The sequence below is a fragment of the Anopheles arabiensis genome, chromosome 3 (genome assembly GCF_016920715.1).
Source record: "Anopheles arabiensis isolate DONGOLA chromosome 3, AaraD3, whole genome shotgun sequence".
Taxonomy (NCBI): Eukaryota; Metazoa; Arthropoda; class Insecta; order Diptera; family Culicidae; genus Anopheles; species Anopheles arabiensis.
The window spans coordinates 80,113,420-80,139,437 of record NC_053518.1 but is presented as its reverse complement, the minus strand read 5'-3'; the positions used below and the strand labels follow the sequence as shown (position 1 = coordinate 80,139,437).

The following is a 26,018-nucleotide window of genomic DNA, read 5'->3' as shown; positions in this document are numbered from 1 at the left end:
CGGTCCCCTCGGAAGAAAAGGAGACACTTAAAACCTCAAGTGTCCAATAAGCCTCGGTTGTGTAATAATTCCGAATTGTGCTGAACCCCTCGCACAGCCGAGAGGGATGCGATCTTACCTTCGTGGGGTTTATTTATTACTTCCCATCAACAATAGGCCACAAACATCACCGCGCACCGACGGTGCCCGTTATGCTGATGCGACCTGTTTTTTTCTTCTTCTTTTCTTTACAAATCCCGCGTTCGTGTGTTCTTAATTCTATTACTTACTTTCTTTTATTTTGTTCACCCCCCTGCACTCAAAAGGGGAATCCATTCGCTACGCACATATAACCGCACCAGTGCAGACGCTTTCGTACACACGTACAATGACGCAATGAGTGCGTTGGGGGCTGGCACCAGGAAATGCAATCAGCGTGGAAACGTGCACCACACAATCAACTGAATCCAATCAGTAGCAATAAAAGTCAAATCAAGCGTTGCCGCCAACGAGGTTTCGAATCGGTTGCTTTCGGCGCAAAGGTACCGAAATGGAGTTCTTGGACGGTTACGCATGCAAGATCTTTGAATGAGAATTTTCCACGTTTGCTTCAAGAGGGTTCCCAAAAGGAGTGGTCCCAGTGAGGAGGTTGGTTTTTTGTTACATAAAAATGGCTGGAAGCATAATTTTATGGCCGCGTGGTTTGTTGGGCTGTGATTAACATTAGGGTAAGCAAATAGATATGATTTTTTGTCGGAAACAATGACAATTGTTTTCGTATGACAAAACATTGAGTTCATTCAATATTTTTTTTTATATATCTCTTAGTTTAATATTTATTCCTGAATGATGTAAAAACTGTTTAATTTTTAACAAATTTTGTTTTTTATTTATTACATTAAGCATTTTATTGCAGAGCACAATTTAACTCGTTTTACAAGAACCTTCAACAACTATTCAATGCCCATCTCCTGTACCGGTGTCTGGCTGAGATTCAAATTATGTTTTCACTCATTTTGCTGCCCCTCAGCCAGACATCCTATGTAACCGAAAAAAAAAACATAATATAAAAAATTCAGCACCACAAATAAAACCCTGCTCCCCGGCGGTAGACAATCTCGGGGGAAATAAATTCAAAGGACGGATCAGTATTCTAGTCTGCAGGATGGCATAAATTATTCAGCCTAATGAGCAGAAATTTTCGACCCCTGGATTCCGGTGGCAGCCAGCAGCAGACGTGCTTTCTTTTCACAAATAACATGGTAAAAAAAATGGCGACCGTCTGTGGGAACTTTAATGGTCGTAACCTTGAGAGTGCACTTCGTGCTGTAATGAATGGAGCTTGGAAACTATGAAGAAGGAGCAAACGCCATCGGATGGATGAATTTAGAGAGATATTTTAAAGTCCTTTTGGGGGAATGTTGTTGAATGAGCCAAACATTTCACAAATCCGAAAGAATGTATTTTAAAGTTGTTGTGCCTACTATTTAATTATTTGTCTCAGTACGAAAAGTCAAACGTAATTTTATAACTACACTACAGTGAAATGCACAAGTGGAAGATTAAATATCTTTGCCTGACCCGATTTGAAACGCCAATAAACTGAATTCCAAAGCCTAACAAAATGTAAACAGATTCCCCCTTAAAAGGAAACCGAACAGCTAGCAAAAATAGACCACAAAAACACATGGGAAATGAAAACAAACACAACTTCTGTTGCTCCTTTTGCGTTTTCCGTTTTATTTTCAAATCGGTAAGGCTTTCTTTTTTCATTCGGTGCATCCTTTACCTATTCAGGCTGACCATCGAGAAGCGTCAAGAGATGAAACGAAATCCTCCATTCAAAATAGAAGCATGTAAATGATAGGAAAACACTGCAGAATGTTGCGTTCCCGAATAACCCTACGATTTTTTTCTACATTTTTCGGGCGACCTTTAATGCCAAGCCACATTAACATTTTATCGATTCGCCAACGCAAATACGGTCAGCGTGAGTGTAGGGAGAATGTGTTTGAACGGCCCGAAGGAACCCCGTCCTAGCAGGAGTAGCTCACCACTTAAAGGTAGCCCTTGCCGGTCGTTCTGATGGCGTCGCAGTGCGTTGTCACTGTGAGTGTTTGAATTGTTAGGGAACGCATCAAAAGGATGTCACCATGGGTTGCTTTCCCTTTGGACCGCTCCATTGCCTTGGCGGTTGCTGTTCGCTGTTTGATTGTTGATTGTGAGTCAATAATCGGATAAACCCTGAATGGGTTTGGCTTTGGTTGGATTGTTTAAATAAATCGCCCCCGAGCAGAAAGGATCTGGCCCAGCTGGGTGGTTATGGCAACTTTTTTTTACTCTATCTCTATCGTCTCGCCTGTAAAGGTTAGGTTGACATATATATTTGGGCATTGGGAAGAATGGCCGCTGGGCTGTGAGCCTTAATATTCATGAGAAATATTCCTTTATTGTGTTTTGTTTATTATGCGTTATATTTTTAACATTCAAAGCCTTCTTTTATATATATAACTTTTGGTTTCATATGGGGAACTTTTTCAAAATGCCATTGTGAGTAGCAATATGACGTATTTTTTGCTTTTAATAAAGCATTTCTGTTTTAAGAAAGTGTATTCACAACACGATTGTTTGTGTTTTCGTACTTTACTATAAGCTTTGTTTCAGTTCTAGGTTTTTGTTTACTTATATCTAATTTATATTAATTTATAGCTTTTTTATGTTTTACTTGTATAAATATACCTCAATGTATTAGTTCTTTCTAAAAAAAGACTGATTCCGATGTTCAAAATCTGGTTAGAATTTGTGTTAAATTTGTTGCATGTTTTTGTAGTTTATGCTGAAAATACTCAATTTGATACCATGTTTTTATTATAACTACTTTGCTTATGAGGTGGATAATCCAAATTACATTGTTTTGTTTTATACTGTTGTTATTTTGTTGTTTTCTTTCTTTAGCTTTGATTATTTATAAGTTTAAGGTTTTTGGTCATTTAAATTTCTCTTTTTTTGCCTTCGATTGTTCCACGTTTGCATTAATTAACGAGAACATACTCTGTATAAAATATTTTTTCTACTCTTGTCAATATTCGACACCTCATTATACACACTCCAAACCAAATAAAATAGCTTGGGACAACTTTTAAAACATTGTCGATGCATCTATAACAATCTCGTTCATAATCATAACGAACTACATTATTCAAATAGGTCACACAAAGTTCACGATTCACAAATTGTGTCATCAAGCCTGACATCTCGATAAAGCCGACACGGTCGCCCTCCTGCCTGCCGTATATGTGCAGCTACAACTCGAAATGGCATCGTCTAACTCAATCATAATCTTTCGCCTCCTGGTCGGTTATGAAACGGCGCAATGTTTCAGTGCACTACACACATTTCTGCCCGCTTCTCCCACCATCGGCAACTTGGTAAAGTATGTTCGCACCCTTTCTTCCTATGCGGCGTGATCGGTGATGGACCGCCAATCGATTATCATATAAATGATAAAAGTTTCCCTTCGTGGCACAACTACGGTACTACGATTTTGAAGACAGCACATAATGGACGAAGGGTGCAAAACAAAGTCCTTTTCTTCCCACTTCACTGACTTCAAACTGCCCACGGTGCTGTAGTGGGTTAAGGTGATGAGTATATGTGTGTGAGTTGTATATTTTGTGGCGTGAGATAAGATGACAAGGAAACAAAGTTCACACCGCTTGACGAGGGCCAGATCGACTTCCTTGTGCACGTTGGCTCCGTTGTGTGCCACTCAATCATCGAACTGGCCGTCCCCGGTGGGACTGTTTTTGCAGTGGCGCTTTATGGGTTTTCCCCCGTTTTGCAAAACCCTACCGAGTACGAAGACGCTACGAAGCTAGTTTGCTTTGGTGAATTAAAACCGTGTGGAGGATGGTGAAATGAAAGCAAACCATCTTATAATCTCATAAAAACAAAAACCCCTTTTTGTTGCGTCGCCCTTTTGGGTGGCGGACAGAGGAGCATCTTGGTGCACTTTGGCGACTGTACACACACACTTCGTTAGGGCAGAGCAAAATGGAAGAGAGGAGATAAATTTAAAAATAAAATTCCAACTCGTCCTTATCCTTTTCCCCTTCTGGCGCTGGCCAGCACAACTGGCATAAGACGGAAGTGTTTGTGTTTATAAAAATTGTATTTCCCATTTTTATGACTTTTCTCACACGCCGGGTGGAAGGATATGGCGGAGCCAGTTGCTGTTTTTCCCTCAGCTCAGTTGTACCGAGGAAGCGGGCTGGTTCACCCCTTTGGGCTCTTTTACACAAAGTTGCTTTGTTGCAAGACGTTTGCCATCCTTTATGTTTCGTGTTGTGTATCGCTTTATTTCTCCATCCCGGGCCTGCAGCGGGCATGCAATGGCGACCTGTGTGTGTGTATGTGCACAACATGATTAGCATTTTGTGTCAGCAGCATGGGAAACCGAAGTCTTACCAAGGCGAATGGCAAGTGAAGCTAGTTTTCTTGTGCAAAACGTACGCTACAATATTCCGTCCAATCTGGTTGCATTTGAATAATTGGAAAAGATGTTCACGTTGTTACACTAGTTGGAGCTAAAGCTTTGGTTGGGAAAACAGAATTTTGTAGTTTTTATTTTTAAACAATTCGTGTTGGCTGTCGTGTAAAACTTTATACTGCTAAGAGTTATATAATTTAAAATCTAGCCAACAAGAGGGGTTTCCACAGTCTAAAGGAACTGAGAGGTTGATAAAGTAATGGTAAAGGAAGCTTCAATAAGACGATTCTTTCCACAGCTTGGGCAAGTGAGTAAACAAGGCTATAAAATTGATAACTTGACCTCTTCCAGTACCTGTTTTGTAAAGCTGCTTCCAATCCCTCGGGGAGCTGCTTCCTGATCATCCTCATTCAATAAAATGTTGAACTTTTTCCCCATTAAAACGAGGAGTGTTTTTTAAGCCTTTTTGTTTCCTTTTGCTGGAGCCACAATGCATTAGATGGCAAAAGGTACTCCTTTTCCCCGGTATCCGATCAAAATGGTCAATATTATTTCACATCGAAGGACTTGCCGTTTTCAACCAGCTCAATCCCCGGATGGAAAAGCAGCTTCCTGGAGGCAAAGAGCGAAGAAACTGGACTCGCTGCCAAGCAGTTCATTTTATTGCAGCTACACAGCGCAGCTGCTGCGCTTTGCATTTATTTATTCTCCAGAGTGCAACACCTCGGTCCAATCGTTGCTAACGGGTTCCGATTACGCTCCATTTCTTCGTTAAAGGTAATGGGCGATGATATGGTTGTTTTTTTCTTTTTGCTCCCATGAAGCTTCCCAGGAGTAGTAGGATGCTAAAGATGGGATTGTAACATCGCACACAGTTGTTAGCGATGGGAGAAATGAGAGTGGAATGGCGTTGAGTTACTGAGCGCTTCTGGATCTTCGCTTGGCTGCTCAGGTAAGATGGGTGAGAAATTTGAAACAGCTGTTTCAATTGTTGTTTACTGTCAAGCTGTTCCGTTACACGAGTGGAATGAGTTTTATTGCGCGTGCGGGAAGTTATCAAGGTAGACAGGTGCGAGAGCAATGAGCAAACTTGGAGTTTTATAGACTTTTTTTAATTGTAAAAATTTGGCAACATGCGAAAAGCAATTATTATTTTTAGTATTCATTTAAAGCCAGAAGGTAAAAAAACTGTGTTAACTGAAGTTGCGCTGATTTTTGTTTTAACTTATATAAAGAAAAGAAATTATTTTATAAAAAATGTTGGAAGTTGTGTCAGAAGTTATGCAAATTGGTATTAAATAATAAAAGAGTATTTTGAGTTAATGAATAACATACAAAGAACTCACAAAATTTCTATTATTTTTGAATTGTTTTTTTTCCAAATAAAACAGAATATGCGAGCGCATTTTCATTTTTTATGAAAAAGGTGTTGTAAAATAAAATAAAAAAAACATAGCACATTTTATTTATTTATGAAGGCTACTATCATTTCAACTAATAGTCGAATTCAAAAATAATTATTCAAGCAAAACTATTTAAGAATTATTTTTCAGTTAAAAAAAATGAACAACCATGAACAATTTGTTTACATTTTTCTTTCCAACGCCTAAATGTATGCAATTTTCATCGCAATATTGCGTTTTTATTCATTTTGAAGCCAAATTTAAGGCATTACACGTTTAAGAAACTTGAATTGTAGTAACACAATTGTTTAGCAACAACAGAATATGTCTGCAAACAATTCAAATGGCGTGTGTAGTGGTTTCATTTACTAATATTATTATATTTCTTGTCATTCTCGTAAATATTTTTAGCTACGTGTTGTGTTAAAATTAATTGTTTAAATTTTGATTATAACACAACAGAATAGGTTGCGAACAAATAACAACCACACAATAATTCATTAATATTGATGTTCCTTCCTTTCGCTACAAATTATTACGGTTAGTGTAAGTTACATATCTAATTAGCACTCAAGCTTAATCGAAAACGAAAACATCCGCTGCTAGAAAAACAAAACAAGCTAAGAGGTAGCTTTCGTGGCACAAAACTTTTGCAATCACTAAAAATTAGTAAACCCGCTTTCCTATACAACTCTCCCAGAGGACTAAACCATTTGCCCTCCAAGACAACACTTGGCGCTTCTGCAACACATTAACCACACTTAGCACGGTTGTAATTTCCACCGCTACAACGAAACACAGGGACAAACACAGGGGATGAAAATTAAGTGTGCCAAAGAATATCACTCCACGGCAACATAGTTTCCTACCAGGTTACACGGTTATACGAGGGCTTGCTGTAGCCTTCTTGGATGCTGTTTGGAGAAGTTTTCAATGCCTCTTGAAACGCGTGCCTTGGGTGCTGCTTGGCGCACTGGGGAAATGCCCTCGAAGGAATCAAAGCAGCCGAGCTGTCATCATAAAATCGACCAGCGCACCAACGACAGCAGCCACATACCTTTCGATGGCCTCTCGGCCGCGCAGCAACATCTTTTAGCAATATTATTAAAAGTTTCAAGCACTCATTATGGGATATTGTTACATAATGACAGTTTTCCCGGCGACAGCGTCAAACACCGTCCAGATTGTGTGGCACGAACATGGTTAGTAAGCAGTAGTGGAAGAAAAATAAGTTACCACAATGTTACCTTGTCCACCCTGTTGTTTGCGGGGAGTAAGTTTGCTCGCAACTCGCAACCGTAAAGCACATCGTTTGGGTTAGTTATGAAAAAAGTTCAATCATTTTATCTTGCTAGCGGGCGCTGTGTACGTGTGTGTGCTGTGTGAAACCACAAACACACCAGGTTCGAGGACATCAGCAAACCAGGTAATTCTTCTTTTCCTAAGAAAGAAGCAAAAACTGTCCACAAACCATCTTGTAATACCGTCACCCGGTACCAGCGTGCGCGAAGAATCGTGGCACAAGAAACAGCTCTTAAACCATTCGTTCGCAGAACTACCTTCACGTGCTGGCGTTCGCCCGTATGCTGGTTGGGTATGGTTTTTCTTTGTACGGCGAATAAGAAAGCGAACACAGAGCACACAAAAAATATGACAAGGTGAAGTTGATAGTGGCAGCTTCGCCACTCCACTGCGCCCAGAACCCTTGTGTGTGTGAGTGTGCTGGATGGCAAATTTGTTGCTCTTCGTGCACTTCCTTTATTGTTGCAGAAACGTCGTTTGTTGAAAGTTTTCGTCCGGTTTTTGCTAACCCACAGCCACGGGATCAGCTGGAGCTGCAGAACATAATAATGGAAAATGCTGAACAGAATAAAAAGTAAAGGCTTACCTCGCGTGGAGAGCAAAATCCAGACGATGGATTATTCTCTTTTTTATGATAAGTAAGTCTTGGGCTGGACTGGAGCTTGAGGTTTTTGGTTTTTTTTTTTTCATAAGGTAACATTTATTTATGTTATTTCTCTGCAGCACAGCCATTCGGGTACGGTTTCGCATCGCAGATGATGAATTGTTTACACACTTTCGTGCGGTGAGAGTAAAATTGATGAGCTTTCCGCTGAGTGATGCTTTGCTTCGGTTAATAAGCAGCTGTTTCGCGGTAGACAAGCGGTTTTTAATGAAGAGCAAGGGATTTGCGGGCGGTAGTGAGCTTCCATTGCGTTGAGTTGTGTTGGCTCTACAATAATAAAATGGTGAAATTGATCGAATCTTTTATCGATTCTCTCACCGACAGAGCAATCACAGAAGCATTGTGCATTGTGATTAATTTATTTGTTTTTGTTTTCTTTCTTTTTTTGTGCGAAGGGAATCTTTGGTTTGTTTACACAATTGTTAAAAGAGCATTATTCGGAAGATATTCTGGAGCACTAACTAGCACATTCACTTACTGTATTATTATTAATCAAATTAACAAGCTATGTAATTAACAGTTTAGTAGAACATCGTTTAGTTTTCTTAACTTCAGATTTATGTATTCACTTCTTTAAAAGACCAACCATGTGAATAACTAAGTTGCATGAATTGCCATCAGTTTTAATGATTTCTCAATTTCAGTAAGCAAGACCACTTACTGCTCCATTCATACATTGAAAACGGTTTTTTTTTTTTGAAAATTTATTGAATGTATTAATGGGGGCCTTCACGATTCTAGTTAGTTTTTTGTATGGAGTTTGACTGTTGGAGGCTGAAATCATGTAAACAATCCATACAAAACCACACAAAAAACTAGCCTGCGATTTTCAGTCTAGAAAATTTTAGCCTAAAAGCTAGAATTAGATTCGAGTACCTGCTCGAAAACACGGTGTTGTTTACATTTATCCCAAGGTGCATTAAAGAGATCAGGTGGTGGAATCTGGAATCAAAGTGTATGTAGTCCGGGTGGTCTCATAGCATTTTTTCATAACCAATTTTGGACATCACTTTTTGACAGAACGAGTGAAAACTTTTGCTCCAACGAGCTTTCTGGAGGCTTGACGAATACTCAAAACACTCTTAAAATCTTCATTAAGAAGCAAAAGCGATAAAAATCAGCCTTCTAAATGCATACACTTTGGGACAAGCTCACCTGTATATTATACCCACTTAGATAGCTGCTCGAGAACTGCTATACAATGCAAACAGCTGACAGGCTGAAATTTCAGCTTACGAACTTAAAACGGAAGGGACCCCATTTATAGTATTTTTTTCTGCTTGTTCTATCATTTGTTTTAATTATTGTGTTTAGAGTAAGATCGAGCAGTTGTTATTTAATGCTCATAATGTCCAAGAGGCTTTTATTTCCACTTTTACACCATAAATAGCTAGGTATCCTTGCCAGTAACTTTTCTGATAAATTTATAATTCATTCATGAATGACAAATGTCATTTAATTTTAATTATGTTGAACTTTTGTTTGAATTTGCCTAAAAGTTAGTCTGTTTTTTTTTTCAAAAGCACTCTAGCAAATGAAATGAAATAACATCCGATGATGTGGAAATGCATGAGTATGCTTGTGTCTTAAAAAGAATAAATTAGATAACTTGAAAGGATTTATAATATACTCAGAGAGTTAAAAATTAGTGTATTGTCAAAATTTAATTTAGTTTCTAATTCAAAATGTCTTCATGAGTATTTGCTAAAGGATGCAAAACAAGTCTCACAAAAATTAAGCTTAAACATACACTTAAACGATCGCAGAAAAAACAAGACTCATTTCCCTAACCATAATTCATAACCCAAGACGTTCGTCATAAAACAAGATTCTGCAAACGTTAAAAAACCCTAACCGGGCATCATTCGTTTCACCATGTAAACATTAAATTATCCGTACGTACAAAGGCTTGTAGCAAGTGCTTTGTACAAAAAACCAGAACACCCAAAGACAAAGGCATAACATTTCCGTTTCGAGTTTCCGAACCGCAGTGGTTAAGTGAAGCGGTTCCAGAATTTTCCGAGCCAAGCAGCGGCATAACGTGTTGTCATAAATTTGTCCTACATCATAAATCTGGAAAGTATACACGGGCACACACACACACAATTTACAGCGAAAAGTAAACATAAATTTATCATCATCGCACATTCGTCGTCGTCGGCGTGCTCATCATTGTCACTGGGTGCCGGGTTAGACGGTCGGTGAACGGGTTCGCTGCTTCCTCTGCACACACAAAATGCGGTAAAGGAAATGCTGTTACGTACACATCATCAGTTGGGAATGCTGATTAGCACACATATACACACGCCAGCTCTAGAGCCTTTCGGAGCAGGATTTGCATCATGACAAGGGCAGCTTATTCGCTTAGTAACAGTGCCGCTTTCTTTTTCTCTCTTTACATAATATCTCTTTCTATACTCCTCTTCTTCCAGCGGCGTCAATGTGAGTGCTGAATACGCTCCGCCTGTCTGTCTGTCAGTCTGCCTCAAATCCAGACTAATGCAAGTGCTGGTGCATGAGCACACTGCACACTGCATACGACTGCACGCTGCACACGAGGCGGAGATCTCGAGCTCATTTTCTTTGGGGTTGATTTTCCCCGTCACACAGATGTATGTCCGTGGGCGGTGAATCCGGTTCACTGTTAAACATAATCGTTTAAGCCCCGGGATGCTCCAATGGAAACACAAATCTCGGCAACGGTTGGAATGGATTCTTATCTTTATTTGACTCTGTTTTTTTAAAGCGCTGCAAGAATTCTGGACATTTGTGGTGAGTTGATCCACGGAATCTATGGTGTTTTTTTGCATATCCATGGCACAGTGGTATGTCGCATTCGTATGATTATAGTTGTAGCTTATGGAAAGGCTGAACGGCTGGCTAGTCGTCTTGGAGGTGCTTACTAGCAGCAGCGAATGTGGAAAGTTTCATCCTGCCCGCAGTTTTTGAACGCGGTAAGCTTGTTAGAACGTTGCCACAAAAGCTGACATTTCGGTAATGTCAGCCACGAGTCAAGAGGAAATGTCTGGAGAGTGAAAACTCGAGGAAAGAACCGCCATTCCCTTCATTCAATGGAGGACAAACCATGGGGCAGAGGAATGCAATGAATGTACTTACCCCGTAGTTTCTGGAAAGGATTTGTCCTCGTTTTGTCTGCAGTGCGCGAGCGTGTAACTTGTACAACCGTACAACGGGACAGGGTGAGGAAAATACATACAATTCTTGTTATAATTTGCAGCAACTCTATGAAGTGGCTGCTCATCCTGGTTGATGGAGAAGCGCTTGTGAAAGTTGACACGAGCTTAGGTGTTTCGGTACCGAGTGCAGAGTGTGAACGGTACTAGGATTTGAATGCACAATTTTAATCATCACCGTGGCATGCGAATGCTTTTTGTCATTTTGACTCCTGTGGTATTGTTTTTTCGGAGGGGCACACGCAGTAACATGGAATGGCGCAATGAATGTATAGATATTGTTAATATATTTTTGAACTTTTTATTTTTTTATAAATGAAATATTTTTGATAACGCATGTGAAAAATGTTTATAATACTTAAATTATTTCTATGTTCGAGATTTTTCCTAAGGCATCACTTCACTTAAACTAAGCGACAGCAATAGTAAATTGTTCTGTACAGTTTAACACCAATATACCAAATTATTTGAATTTGACCTGAACCAACAGATGTTACCAACAATATTTAAAAAAATCAATTTATGCTTCGTAATATTAAAAAAAAAAAATTCGTGCGAAGCTGGATGAAAAAATAATGCTACTAGATACGAATACTTTAACGCCTGAACGTATGCAATTTATTTCTCCTTCTTTCTGACTAAATTCAGTTGAAAATAAATCGATAAAAATGTCTAACAAATTATGTACAATATTTTTCGTCCATTCCAATAAATTACATTGACATCGAATAGTTTTACCGTAAGAATTGTAATCTTTTATGGTTTTTAAGTTTTATGACATATTTTTTCAATGAATCACAATTTAAAACGTACCAAACGAAGTCATTCAATCCCTTTATTTAAAACGTACCAAACGAAGTCATTCAATCCCTTCAAGATTAAATTCCACTATTTTGAATAATGTATGCAGTTATTTTCAAAATCAAATTTGTCCTAACCAACAAATGACAGCTCCAGGAGGTAGAAGCAGCTCTTCACGCCTGATGTCTGATTGACGGCTTTAAAAGAAGTCAGCCCGTCAGTTAGCCATCCAGCCAGCCTGCTAGACGATCCCGTTTCCGGCTGCAAATCGTAACGATAATGATGATGGCAACCGCTCCAGTGCGACGAAGCTGACGGGTGCCAGCAGCGCTCACAGATACAATAATCTAGCATATTCTTTTCACTTTTCATTCTTCCCCCCGGTACCACCCGGCAGCAAAAGGAGGACCGCACCATGCTCTATGCCCCATCTCATCCTCACGGAATGGGTTGCCTGTTCACTCATCGTAATCCATTAACGATTATTGCGTGCATCGCGCGTGTTTGACTTCCAGGGGGTAACCGCCTTCGCGACCGTCCGGATCATTATCCGTGGCGTTGTCAGCATCGTTGGCACATGCTTGCATACATTAACAGTGTACAGTGGAGGAGGAGGAATCAGTGAATTAATGATTAAAACAAGGCTTCTCGAGGGCTGGAAGGTGGAATAGAGCATGCTGCTTACGCCCGGGACGTGGTGCTTTCTTTTGTGCCGTCTACTGAGGAGGCAAGCAAGCGAGAACTGAGGGAAGATTGACTTCTTTCCGACGGAGCATATTCTTCCGCCGTTAACTTTTTGGCGGCCCTGCTAATGCTGGCGAGTGGGGCGGATCTTCTGATTTAAGGTCTCGAGGAATTTGCAAGGAAGCGTGACGGCGCTTCGGCGCACGACCGGCGTTCGGTTCGGGCGGTAGGCTGGAAATGGATCTTTTACAACGTCCCTAAAAGTCTATTCTAGGTCTCCCCCCCTCTTCCCCGAGACAGTGTAATCAGTAGCGGCGTTAGTAGCGTGCGGTGCGGCCCCGAAAGGAATTGTTTTAATTTATTTCACTACCGGCGCACCGTAGTCCGTGGTGGTGTTTTGGAGTGAGAGAAAATCAGTACGCGCAGGAAAAAAGCAGAGGGATAAAAGAACAAACCTGTTTCAAAAAAAAAGTGTTAGTACATTTCACCAAAGGAAAAGCGCTGTAAAACTGTACCGAGACTGTACTGCTTCCGTGTGACGCTGGTGTGTCGATGATAACCGTGTCGCGTGGTATGCAGAATACGGGTGAGTGAGAGGGCCAGATGGAGACTCCTTCGTCGGTGTTGTTTGGTGGGCCGGTGGGATTGTTCTTGTGGGATTAATTTATGAATAATTTGAGTAATGCTGGGGCAACGAGTGGCGTGCTTGTTCGCTATCTTTCTTTCTTTTTGGAGGGGTACGGTGAAAGTAGGGGTCGGTGCAGTTGATAGGAGAACCCTTAGCACCCGGGTAGGAGTGTGATGGGTATCGTGTTTTATGGTTAATTTATGCAAATTTGCTCAAAAGCCGAGAAATTATTGGGAGGGTTTTTTTTTTGTAACGGAATCGAGTCTTGAGGGGTTTTTTTCTCTCATGTGAGAGTCCTGGACACTACAGTTGTACAGCAAGTGTTGAGTTTTATGTTGGGGAAAGAGCGACAGGTTTAATTTTAAAATACAATTTAAAATATTTCGTGATTAAGATATGAAAATATGTTATGAATTTGTTAAAATATATTTTCGTACGAAACAGTGGCGTAACAATAAAATAAATAAATAAATAACAATAAAAAAACGGTTCTATGTGTTTTCGTAAGCATTAAGCAAGTGCTCCTAAATGTATGCAATTGATGTATACTTGTAGTTTGTAAAAGTCAATGCCAAATATTTTAATTCCAATCAATTTATTAACAAATTTGATTGGAATTAAAATATTTGTTTACAATGATTTAAAAAAGAACAATGCTGAAAATATAAACTACAACAAAAATGAATTATAAAGATGCACTATGGGTGGCATTAAAGAAATTCAATGAACAAACAAACACACTCTGTTAAAGACCTGCTAATTTGTAACACACCTCGCGAAGCACGAATTATGTTCAGCATCCTCTTTCCTGTTTATATCATAATCACCCTAAACCTCCTAACCCCTATCAAACCCCTCAACCTGACAGATTAACGGGATTATATGGGAAATCTGTTCCATCGTTCGGTCCCGTCAACGCCGCAGCGCACGCCGAGCCGGGGCGGTTTTGATCGATCCGATTGTCCGCAGTGCCTGATTTGCAGCATCCCGCGGGGCAAACGGGCGAGATCGATCGTAAATCGATTACATTAATTTCAATCAGTAAAATTTTCAACGCTCGAGCGTACAAATCGGCGCGCAATCGCTCGTCAATCAAGCTGTTTACCTCTGGGCCGCCGGGTGGGCAAAAAAATTGTTAAAATAAAAACAATCCTAAAAACAGAGAGGTTGCATAGCATTGCTTCCTATTCTCGCTCTAGAAACATTTACAGCAGCTTGCAAGATTCAACAGCAGAGCGGGCAAAATTTGAACTGTAACGTACATGATTAAATTAATTTGACAGCTACGAGATGCGATGTGAAAAATTGGAAAAGAGGGGAAAGAATTTCCTTGGGAATTTCCCTTGCGAGCATCGTAGTACATTTTCCTTTACAGAACAACAGTGTGTGACAGTTTGATTGACGTACATACGGTGAAAAATTTGGTTACGCTACAAAACTTTGCGGTATGGTAAGGAACCATTCGGTTGTTAGTTTTTTATAGAAGAACGCCAAGACGAATATTCAGCTTCGTTTGTTGCCCAGTACACCGCGCTGCTCGACATATTCTCGTTGGCTGCAAAGGTGGCATTCACTCTTAGTTGTATTCTAATTAGATAGATTTCGGAACGGTACCGCTCCAAAGGGAATTCCCCAGGCCCGAGCCAATTGAATTTCAATGCTGTTCATTCTCATTTCACTCACGCAAAGAAGATGGAAATTAGCCGTGCTTACTTTGCCGTTGCCCCGCACGGTCCCCGAATGCATCTTCGCTCCCGCTCCCGCTTGTCCTTCATCAATTAATGCTTTATTGTGATGTGCAATAAGGCGAGAGGTTTTCGGTTCGTTATCAAAACAGGCTTAAATAAAATTAAAAACTCTCCCACCGTGTTTTTTTAACCTTTTAAATAGTTGTAGCTGAAGAAGTTCGGCGATGAATAGCGTCGCTTCTGAATGGCCAAACTTACGCATCTTTCTCAATGGGGGAAATGAGGCACAAATACAAGAGGCAAACTTCTACCCACCGCCGGAAAAGTCGGGCACGCGGTACCAATTTTGGGCAGACGCGCATCAAAAACTCTGAATGCAGTCAGTCGAGCAAACCGTATTTTCCAACCTTCGGCTCGTTCGCCAGTTGTTGGGGAATCTGTGTGAGAAACAGCGGTTCCTTGCAGCGTTTCAGGCGCTGTGGTTTTCAAATCGTGCTGCCGTAAACGAGGGTGGTTAGCTTATATTTTAGAAAATCAGGCAGGGTCTTCGTCCCGGGGCTACACACACACACACAACACTGGCTGACTCTTTGTCTCCTGTACTGTGCGTTTGTGTATTATTTTAAAAGCCATCTTTTCCCCCTTTTTTCATGTTCAGAATGGACCCAGCAGCAGTGCTGCGGAGATGCTTTTGCTTTGCACCCATCACTGCCATTCTGCGATTGCGATTTTTTACGCAAATATTGGTCTTTTAAATTATGAAACACAATCATAAATTAGCGACAAATGGAGGGTGTGCTTGGGTGGTTTGCCATAGGTGGGGGAGGCTGAATGCAGACGATATGACAGCAATAAAGACTTTCCGTTCGTACAACTGTCTGTGCGTGGTGGTCTGACTGAGGGGTGCTGACTGGAGGAAGCGGAAGGCGTGTAGAACGATTTTTGGCCATTGTGTGTCTGTTTAGAAAATTTGTTTCCTTCGTCACAAAACGACTGTGAATGAGTGCGCGCGCGCGTGTGTGTATGTGTTTTCCATTGTGTAGTGTTTTATTGTTCCATTATGCTGGGGGGATTTTTTCATGACTTCTTTCGCTCGATGGAGGGAGACGTTTTTATCTTCTGTTTCCGGTGCTGCACAGTGCTGCGTGCTGCTGTTTCAATGGGGAATGAATTGGAAATGTAAGACTTTTAGTAAATATTTTCGTTGTTTGAGGTAGTTTGGGTAGGATGTAAATGAATGTTGTAAGAGCTACTATCATCATTGCGGTCTCGTTTCCATTATTTATATTAGGAGATTATTGATTTATTTGAATCAAAGATATTAAAAAATTGAATAAATGCTATCTTAGACGATAAATAGTCCAATCATTTCATAATAAAATATGGAAAAAATCATATTGCATATATCTAGGCGCTGTATAGAAAACGAGAAACGTTATCTAAAAAATAACGTTTTGAATAATTTCCTACTTTCTATTTATTTGGCTTTTATTAATCAGATAAAACTAACAGCTTTGCCCAATAAAATTTAAATCGTAGGTGTATGGTCAATCGGAAGTGAAGTTCGTAAAATTGAACAAAAACAACAAAATGTTTAACTGTTTGTTTTTACTTACAACAATTCAACAAATCCCTAAAATCGTCTACCGTTTCGTTTCACATCATCTATCGTTATTTAATTCACGCCTTTTTACATCAATCTTGCACATTCTTTCACGTGCAGTTGGAACGATGTAACAGCGTTGCATCAGTTACCATTCGATATCAGCCTGCGCGCCTCGACAAGCAACATTCTCGTGAACAGCGGGAATGCTGTTCTTCCAATTGGATCAGTGTTCCTATCGGACCAATAAAACAAACAAGCCAAGCTCGTTCAACGAAAACAAAATCGGTAAAAAGCTGGGGAAAAATAAAACATAGCAACACACCCGAAACGTTGTTGGCAATGATTGTGCCTAGCAGACCAGACTCGTGCGAGAAGAACCCAGTCGACCGTAGGACCGAGCGAAAACTGTTGAACGACCAAATATGGCTGAGAAGTCCATTTTCCCAATCACGCTGCAGCTGGAACATCCGTGAAAATGGATGCTAACATGCACATGGCGAATGGTCAAGTGCATGTGCGCGAGAATCATGTGCGAGAACAAGAGCGCAGGAAGGAGTACAAAAAAAAAACAGACTCACAACAGCAACGAAACATCATTGATCGGATTCTGGCTCTCGGGAAACTACACGCATGTTCGCTTTGCGCTGACCGTGGCAGTGCAACGAGGAACGTTTATTGGGTGTCGATTTATTTACATGCCGACACAATGCCAGCGGGACAAGTGAAGCTTTGTGCCGGTAAAGCGTTGCCGTTTATCGTTAACTCGAAGCCTTTCAGTGGGAAAACCAGGCACTTTCGATGCCGATGCCTGGGAGCCCAGTACTGGGAGAGTAACGGGAACTGTGTGTGTGGCAAAGCGTAAAAGAAAACACTGAAACAATGAAGCTACCGTTACAAATCTTTTATGTGGTTCTGTACGTGAGACGATAAAAACGGCGTAAACAATGCACAATTGTTGAGCAGTTAGTGATGATGATACAACGATGCAAAATTTTATGCAACGGTTTGAATCGACAAACTGTTGCAGGATATGTTTAGACGTGAAATGGTTGTTTATATATGTTTTATCGTAAAGCAAAATGGAAGGGTTTTGCTTTGTGAGATTGTTATGTACGGAATGTCAAAATAGTTTATAAAATATATTACCTTATAATATAAGGTAAAAATATATTATATATTAAAATGCAAAATTGCTTTTGTTCAATGTAATTAAAATCAAAATAAATATTTCATGATAGCAACAATGTTTCTAGTTTTTTTTTTTTATATTCATTATTACAAACGAAATATGACCGCATTACAGTTAAATAACTATAATTGTTCGATTTAACATTAGTTTCCCATTTCAAAATTATTATCCAAATTAAAAAAAAAATTGTGTTCTTTTAAACATAATGGCTCTTATTGCATACCTTCCGGCGTACATATTAACTAAAAAACGCCTTGAATTATGCTATCTGCGTAGCACAAATACATTATTAAATACTTTGATACTTTCAAAGAAAATCATACATCTTCTTTAGGAATCTAGTGCTTTCAAAACTTTGTCATTTACTCTTCATTTCCTATTCCCCACCTTTTTCCGTTTGAAACACCTTCTTTCATCATCAGCGTTGCCACGTCCTTAATGTATCGATTTGAAAACAGCGCCCTTTTCCATCGCATATACTCAAAGGTCTCTCCAACCCTTTGCTGTACTGTTTGGACGAAACAACCCTCCCTTACCTTCATTTAATTATTCCGATGCAAATCAAAGCAAAATGAGCCAAACCAATTTAAATCGTGTAATAATTTATCATCAGCACAAGCACAGATGGAGGGCGTACAGTTGGCTGGGGTTTAGAAAAGGTACGGTGCGCTGCAATCCCTGCCCCATAAATACACTTATGCTGATGATGATGTTGAGCATAATGACGATGATGATAATGATGATAATGATGATGATGATGCTGATGAAACTCCCGCTGCCAGTGGTTTGTTTTGGTAAAAATGAAACGTTTCGCCTCTTACAGCGGTACGATTTGGGTTTCGTACAATGGCTTTCCCACAAACTGTGCCTCTACAACAATGTTGGCTTTCGCCGTAAATGATAATGCGTGGGCTATTATTATACCACAGGATCTTTCATGCTAACCAGCAACACCATCATCACCGACACCACCCTCTCGAAAGTATGCAAAGTAGGTGCAAAAACAATACCACCGCTAAAAACAAAAAGTGCACATTCGGGGCCACGAGGAAAACACACAGGAACACACCATACATCAACTTTTATTACAGCATTTCGACCGTAAATGACACGTTTTATTGATATAAATTGCAATCGCTGGATGCTTGGCCTCAGGGGAGCGCGCGAAAGCGGGGGGAAAAATGGGATGGTTCGCATACCGAGGGTCCTTACGGCCCCTTTGTGGTGGCGGCGGTGTGTCCAACGTGCCGAGCGAAGGTCCACCGATTATATGCTGCTCTTCTTCCTGCAGCCGGTCCTATTGCCGGTGCGTCATGCCGGACGGAATTGAAACATGATTTATGGGTAACTTTGTTGTGCTTTTGGGGAGGTTTTTTTTTTGGTGTCCGTGTTGTCCTATACGTCACACACATTCCTACTGGCGGGTTAGATACAGCCTCAAAAATGCACCCTGTATTTCAATTGCGGCATTATTCATAGGGAAATAGGACACCGACCATATCTAAAACAATTAGCAATTGAAAATGGCCCCGACGTTTAAATATTCAAACGTCACGTTCAGCTCACCGTCAGTGTCACTTTCCACCGCTTAGTCGCGTTGATCAATCAATCCAAGTCACGCCTAAGCTCATGTTCCCCCGTCTAAAAGGCTATGAAATATGCAATCGCTACACCGGACGAGGTGTAATTTTAATGACAACAGTTTGTACTTACACATCATACCCACTGTGCTCACCCATTCCCCGCACCCGAAACCGAACATGGTTTAATGTCGAATAAACAACACCGATCAGCTGCTTCAATATCGAACGCGTTCGTCACTTACTGCACTCCCGTACGCCTCGTCGTCATCGTCGTCGATTGGTAATGGAAACGTCAATTAATGTCATGTTGCGGTGGGCTTCTATCGAGCCGTCTGACGGTGGACAGTTTCTTGTTTTTTTTTTCCTTATTCCGTTGGGCTCACCGTTTGTCCTCACTCAATCTCGGCTGTCAAAATGAAATTTGGTGTGTTGCGGGAAGAAAACTGGGAAGTATGTAAGGAGGCGATGGCATGAAACAACATAAATCAATAGCATTCCTTGTGCGATGTGGTATGAATGTGGGTAAAATCCGTGAGAAAGTAATTCATGGTAAATGAAATGTTATTTAATTATTCAAAACACAAAAATCGTATTGATTCAAACAAAAAAAAAACAATAATTTAAAATAATATATGTAAAAAGTATCTTTCAAGCTATTTCATAAGCAATAAAATCAACTACACGGACAGAAATATAACAAACAAATGAAATACGAAATGTGGATCACTTAAAAATAAATTTGAACAATTCAACGAAGAACACAAAATGAAGGTATAAAATAAGCAATATAAATTAGCAATATAATAAACCATATAAAAAATTAAACAAATAAAAAGATATACTAAAGGTAAAACTAATAAATTAAATAAATGATCAATACTGATAGAATAAACCTAAAACCATCAACAAACAAACAATTTCAAGTAAACTAAAATAAAATTTTAAAATGGTTTAAAATATTTAAAAAAAAACATCCAAAACTATCAAAAAGCCATAGTGAGTGGCACAAAAATGTAAATGCTTTGAAAAATTCACCCACTATCCGTTTCCATTCAAACGATACGATTGAAAAATTGTGTGCATATCTAAGGGTTGAAAAAAATGCACAAAATCAAAGCCAAACGAAAAACTAAAAATTCCACAGAAGAATTGCAAATTCATTCAACCACCCGTTGTTGTCGTCACGTCATCATACAACCCGGTTGGGTAATGTAACATCTTGTTCCGATCGTTGAACGAAGGAAAATCGGAACCAACACACGACGGCTTCTTGCGGCACGACGGGATCGATGATCGGAAGGAAAACTTTGACATTCGCCACATAAACCATGCATTGACAGAATGCCGGCACAGGAAGGTCCTGTCCCCACTGCCAACCTCCGTCTCGCGCGAGCATTGGCTTTTACATGTTCATCGGTTCCGTTTTCCAAACATCGAAGAAAGAGCCCGGGCACATCGCTTTGCACATTAGCACTCTCGGCACGTGAAGCCATCCGCTCCGCTTTTGTGTCGGCTGCTTTTGCCCGGTCGGTGATCCTGCCTTCATCAACTCTTCAAGAAGGGCGTTTTTTTTTTGTGTGTGCCGCTTGCTTTTTTTCTCACTTTCCTGCTCTAAAGATGGTCCTGCAAGTGGCTTTAGATGGAGGGGTACTTTTGCGGTTGAACATTTTTCTTCCGCCCCCTGTGTGGTGCATTGTGTGAAAGTTTTGATAGAAAAAGTTTACGTTCCGTTTCGCCATTTAACGGGCAGTGGGGAAGGTATGTCGTATGCCTTATGTTTGGTTTAGCAGCATACCCGATAATGGCACACATGTGTAGGATCGTGTGGCGAGGGCCTTTATTTAGGTTGGTCGTGTATGTTTTCGTGGAGTTTTGAACCGTTTTTGTGCTCCTTTCATTTTAAGTTTCATTGCCGACGGCAACTTTTCGCGCTTTTAGTGACATTTTTAGTGTTCATTAGGATTTCTTTCTTAAAGGGTTTTGTATTGTTGGCTGATGTTCTAATATTTATATCTTTATCTAGCATTCATTCTCGTTTATGTAGCATTCATTGACTCAGCATTCACAAATGCCTGATGATTGATTCCAGCTTATTAGCTTGGTGCTTTGAATTCAGGAGTGCTGAACAGCCGTTTAAGATCCTTTCAATGCGTTTGAACCCATTTCAACAAAATATTGTATTTTCAAGCCATTCTACTCTACCGAAAGGGAATGAAACAATTTAACACAATTTTAAAGCAGGTTCGCTCGAACAACCCGTTTGAAGTTGAAGCATTGTGGCTCGGGCCAGACATACTTCCGGAAACAAAAGCGCCAACAAACTTCCCGCCGTTTCGGAACTTTCGGATGCATCGTTTAGCAGCAAACTATTCCAAGCTCATTTCCTTCGACCACCTGTGCACCTGTCTGGTGGCGAGCGCACAATAACTTACCCCTTCCGTAAGATTTGGGTCAACCGGCTTACCGAAAATGCCAAACACATTGCGCACCGATAGCCGGAATGGTCCGAAACAAAGCAGCGTAAAGTCAGAGATTGATTGAACTTTCCGCAACAATCCCGGAAGCATTTACCGTGCCCCGTGTAGGAAGCTATCGCTCCGTTTCGGCAGCAGTCTGATTTGGGGCCAACTTTTTCCCCGTCCCCGATCAAGCGCAGATTCCCGGGAGGTTCAGCAAACCCAAATTAGCAGCCCGGCACGGTTTTATCTCGATTCCGAAAGGGGGTTTACCCAACCCCGTCTATTGGTTGGGTTTATGGGAACTTTGGCACGGTAAGAAAACTTTCGCACAACCGATTGAAGGTTACTTTACGGACCCGGCTCGGCTTGGTTCGCACTCGCTAGTCGCTGTTGACGGATTTTTCCCACGAGCATCGAATGCGGGCGAGCTGTTTTCCGCGCTGCAATCAAGGGAAAGAGCAAACGTACACACCGGGCAGCTATCGTTAGCCTTTTTTTGTTCCTTATTTTTGCACCACCTCAAAAACTATGCACCAAACTATCGATTGTACGCTTACCTTTCTTTTCCCCCTTTCTTTGTGTGTTTCATTTCAGTGGAAAATCCGATGGGGTGTCGTAACGAAGCTCTCACCAGCTGCAGGTAAGTGTTTCAGTGCATTTTCGGAGGACGCCGCCTGAAAGCAGCCGCCAGGTCAATACACTTTTCCTTAAAAGCAGGAAAAGGAACAACTCTTGCCTAACTTTAGGCGAAAATATCGGTCAGTTTATTATCAATCCAGCCTGGGGGAGTGGGGCACGATGGCGAAAGTTAGGCAGGTCATAATAAAGGACGTTCTATGTGCAGTGAGAGCACACGAATGTGTTATCTGTACTACTGTTCTGTGCTGTGCGTGTGTGAAGCATAAAGTGGGTCAAACATGCAATCAGAAGTGTTGATCTATTCAGCATGACAGTAGTGGAGATGATAAAAACCATATGTTTGTGTATCAGAGCATGAAGTACAAACATGTCCAAAACATGTCCTGTTTTGTTTTGTTTCGTTTAGTTCTGTACATTTAATTACTGTTATGTTTTTTCTCATTTGAATTTTTTTCCAAGCAGCATATTGTTTATTTTTTGGGAAAACAGCAATTAGAGTTTTTAATTTATATATTTACAAAAGGCAAGTTCTTTTTATTCTGTAAATTCTGTAATTTTGTCAGGCATTTCAGCTTTGAAAATGATTGTTTTTATTTTCTTATGTAAGACAATGCATAAACTAGATCAGCAATTCATTCAGTTCGCGTTAAACTATTCAAATAAGTATTAAAGCACGAGCCTTCGATAGCAAGCAATTGAATAATTATAAATTAAGTATTACAATGTACAATAGCTTGTTGAATTAAATCAAGTTAACACAAGTTTTTTTCCAATAACAATAAATAACACAAGAAAAGGATTCCAATAACTTTTAATTACAAAATAGGTCAAGACAGTGTGCCGCGGTCATCTGTAGTTCGTGATTTAGGAATAATGTTAGACAGTAAACTTTTATTATCGTGCCATTTCCACACAATCGTCTCAAAAGCATTAAATATGTTAGGTTTTATGCTACGTGCTTCTTCCGACTTTAAAGATCCTTTCTGTCTTAAATCGTTATACTGTGCCCTAGTCCGTCCTATACAAGAATTTGCTTGCGTTGTTTGGTTTCCAAATCAAGTGACCTATATAGACATGATAGAAAAAGTTCAGAAAAAGGTGACACGCGCTATGTTTTATCGTCTTCCTTGGTCAAACCAAATGCCACGCCTCCCGTACCATGTCAGGTGTCAGTTATTTGGTCTCGAAACTTTAGAACACAGGAGAAAGAATGCTCAATGTATTTTCATGCATAAATTATTAAATGGGCTTATTGATGCACCTGAAATTTTAAATCTGATCAGTTTTTCTGCACCTACTAGGGATCTTAGAAGCAGGTCTTTAATCAGGATCCCATTACGATCTTCTTCATTCGGCGCTAACGACCCTTTAATTAAAATGTGTGTCAGCTACAATAGATTTGAATCATCTGCAGATTTTCATATCCCTGTTTCTCACCTTCGTTAGTTGTAAAGGGCTAGTGTTATTTATGTTTAAGTTGTTTACTAATTAAGAATTTGTATCTGTTATTTAGGCCTATTGCCCGATAACGTAAATAAATAAATAAATAAATAAATAAATAAATAAATAAATAAATAAATAAAAGTTTCAGTGCATTTTTTGGACGACGCCGTCTGTGAGCAGCCGTCAGGTCAATACAATTTCCTTTAAAAGCAGGAAAAGGCACAACGATTGCCTAAATTTAGGCGAAAATAGTGAATGATCGCAAACGGTAAAATAAGTTCAGAATTAATCTTTCTCATTATTTATTTATGTTTACAATACATATAAGTTTAAAATATAGTAAACAAGATATCAGTTGTTGAAATTAATCGTAATTGATAACTTATTTTAATATTTCAATTCTACCTCAATAAATTCGTTTAAACACTAATATATGATCGTTCCTAGAGTGAGCTGAAACAATGAGCTGAAAAGTAACATCTTCTTCTTCTTCTTCTTCTTTTTGGCTCAACAACCGTTGTCGTTCAAGGCCTGCCTGTACCACACTTGTGGGCTTGGCTTTCAGTGACTTATAGATTACCCCCCAAACCAGGATAGTCAGTCCTACGTATGGCGGCACGGTCTAATTGGGGATTGAACCCATGACGGGCATGTTGTTCAGTCGTACGAGTACTGTACCACAAGACCGGCGAAAAGTAACATATCAATGAATAATCAGCATAAATTGCTTTACTTATGAGTAGATGTTTGCGTCCTTCAAGGCAGAAATATTTCATGTAGTTTATTGTTATGGGCGTATTGTGTAACGAATCGTTCTGTACCGCTGAAACAATCGCTTACCTTATGGTAAACATGAAGACGAACGCAGTAAAACTATTATTTACAAGCAACTATTTCTTGAAAATCCTTCGCTAAATTACCACCGTCATGTAACAGCTCCAATTTCCGGCCCGTAGCCCGCACGTCAGCCGTCCCGTACGGTAACGTCCGGAAGTAAAAACCGTCTTATTAGCGCATAAACTATTTACCATTGCGTGCGTGGACGATCTCCACCGCCCTTTGCCTCAACATGATCCTATCGATGGTTGATTTTACGTGAACCCCAGCACAACCCTAGTCACAGGCAGTGTGCAATTCTCGCTACATTATAGATGAGTCCGTTTGCTCGTTCACTTTCCTTCGAACTTGATGTGTGCGTGTGTATACGAGTGTGTGTACGGCATATCAGAACGAAAAGGTGCATTTTCGCAAAATTCAACAATTTCCCAACGCCCACTGCAAATTATGTTGCCCAGCCAGACAGGTCCGAACAGGGTCCATCTGAAGCGGGGAAATCCCTTGTAACGATTTTGCTGCGTACAAGACAGTCTCGCGGTTTCAGTTGGCGGCGAAGCTGAGTGAGGCAGTGGTCAAGTGGGCAGTGATTCATTGGATTTTCCATTATTCAGCTGTTTCGAGTGTATCGAAGCACGATCGGCATGTTTCAACTCGCATCGCTATTGCGTGGAGCTCGCATGGCGCAGTATTTGATCTGGAAATGATGTTGAATTATTATTGATTTATAGCAACAATATGCACCCGAAACTGTTCGGCAGCTGCTGGTACCGTTCTCCCGGCAGCTCTCAAGCCCCTGCGGGTGCCTCTGCGGTTTTCGCCAGCGGTCCGGGGAGTCGATGTTTGGTCGATGGTGAAACTGTCCCGTGAAACTGGGCACCCGGTACCGGTCCGTCCGTCTGCTCGGACGGTCGTGAATAAGTAATGCGACGGTCAGATGGGAGATGGTCCTGCCTTACCGGGTGCGGGTGCGGTGGGTTTGGATTATGCGCTCCGGGATCGGTGACGGTGTGTGTGTGAGACTCGTTAAATATTTAGCACCTGAACGAAACGGAGCTGCCCTGGTGGAAGCGAGACTGGCTCGAAACCGCTAATGGAAGATTGCCGAAAATCGGCAATTGACCTAAGCCCCTGCGTGTATCACCTGTGCGGTAGATGCGACGCCAAACCATTAAGACGGGGGCTCGCTTCGGGTGTTGGTAATTATGGAAGATTTATCGATCATGGAGAGCAATCGTTTTTGGTTTAAGAGGAAAAGTGCTGACAAAAAAAGGAGAAATGTACCATCAATAGCTTACAATGAGACAGGCACAACAGTGGCCATGGCATTGGAATATTTTTTGTAATGCGATTCTTTTGCGTAATTAGCGAGTCTTTAGGAGTTTATTTTATGTTTCTCTCTTAGGCATTTGTACACTTTCCCTAATGCACTT

The 26,018-nt window shown here is 40.5% G+C and overlaps 1 protein-coding gene across 1 annotated transcript in view; it reads left to right on the top strand.

The window, feature by feature from the left end:
• Nucleotides 1-26,018, top strand: part of LOC120899703 — a 425,694-nt gene that overhangs the window by 54,351 nt on the left and 345,325 nt on the right. The window contains exon 5 of the mRNA XM_040305822.1: nucleotides 22,264-22,309. Coding sequence (XP_040161756.1) covers nucleotides 22,264-22,309 — 46 coding nt within the window. The remainder of the gene's footprint in view (nucleotides 1-22,263; nucleotides 22,310-26,018) is intronic.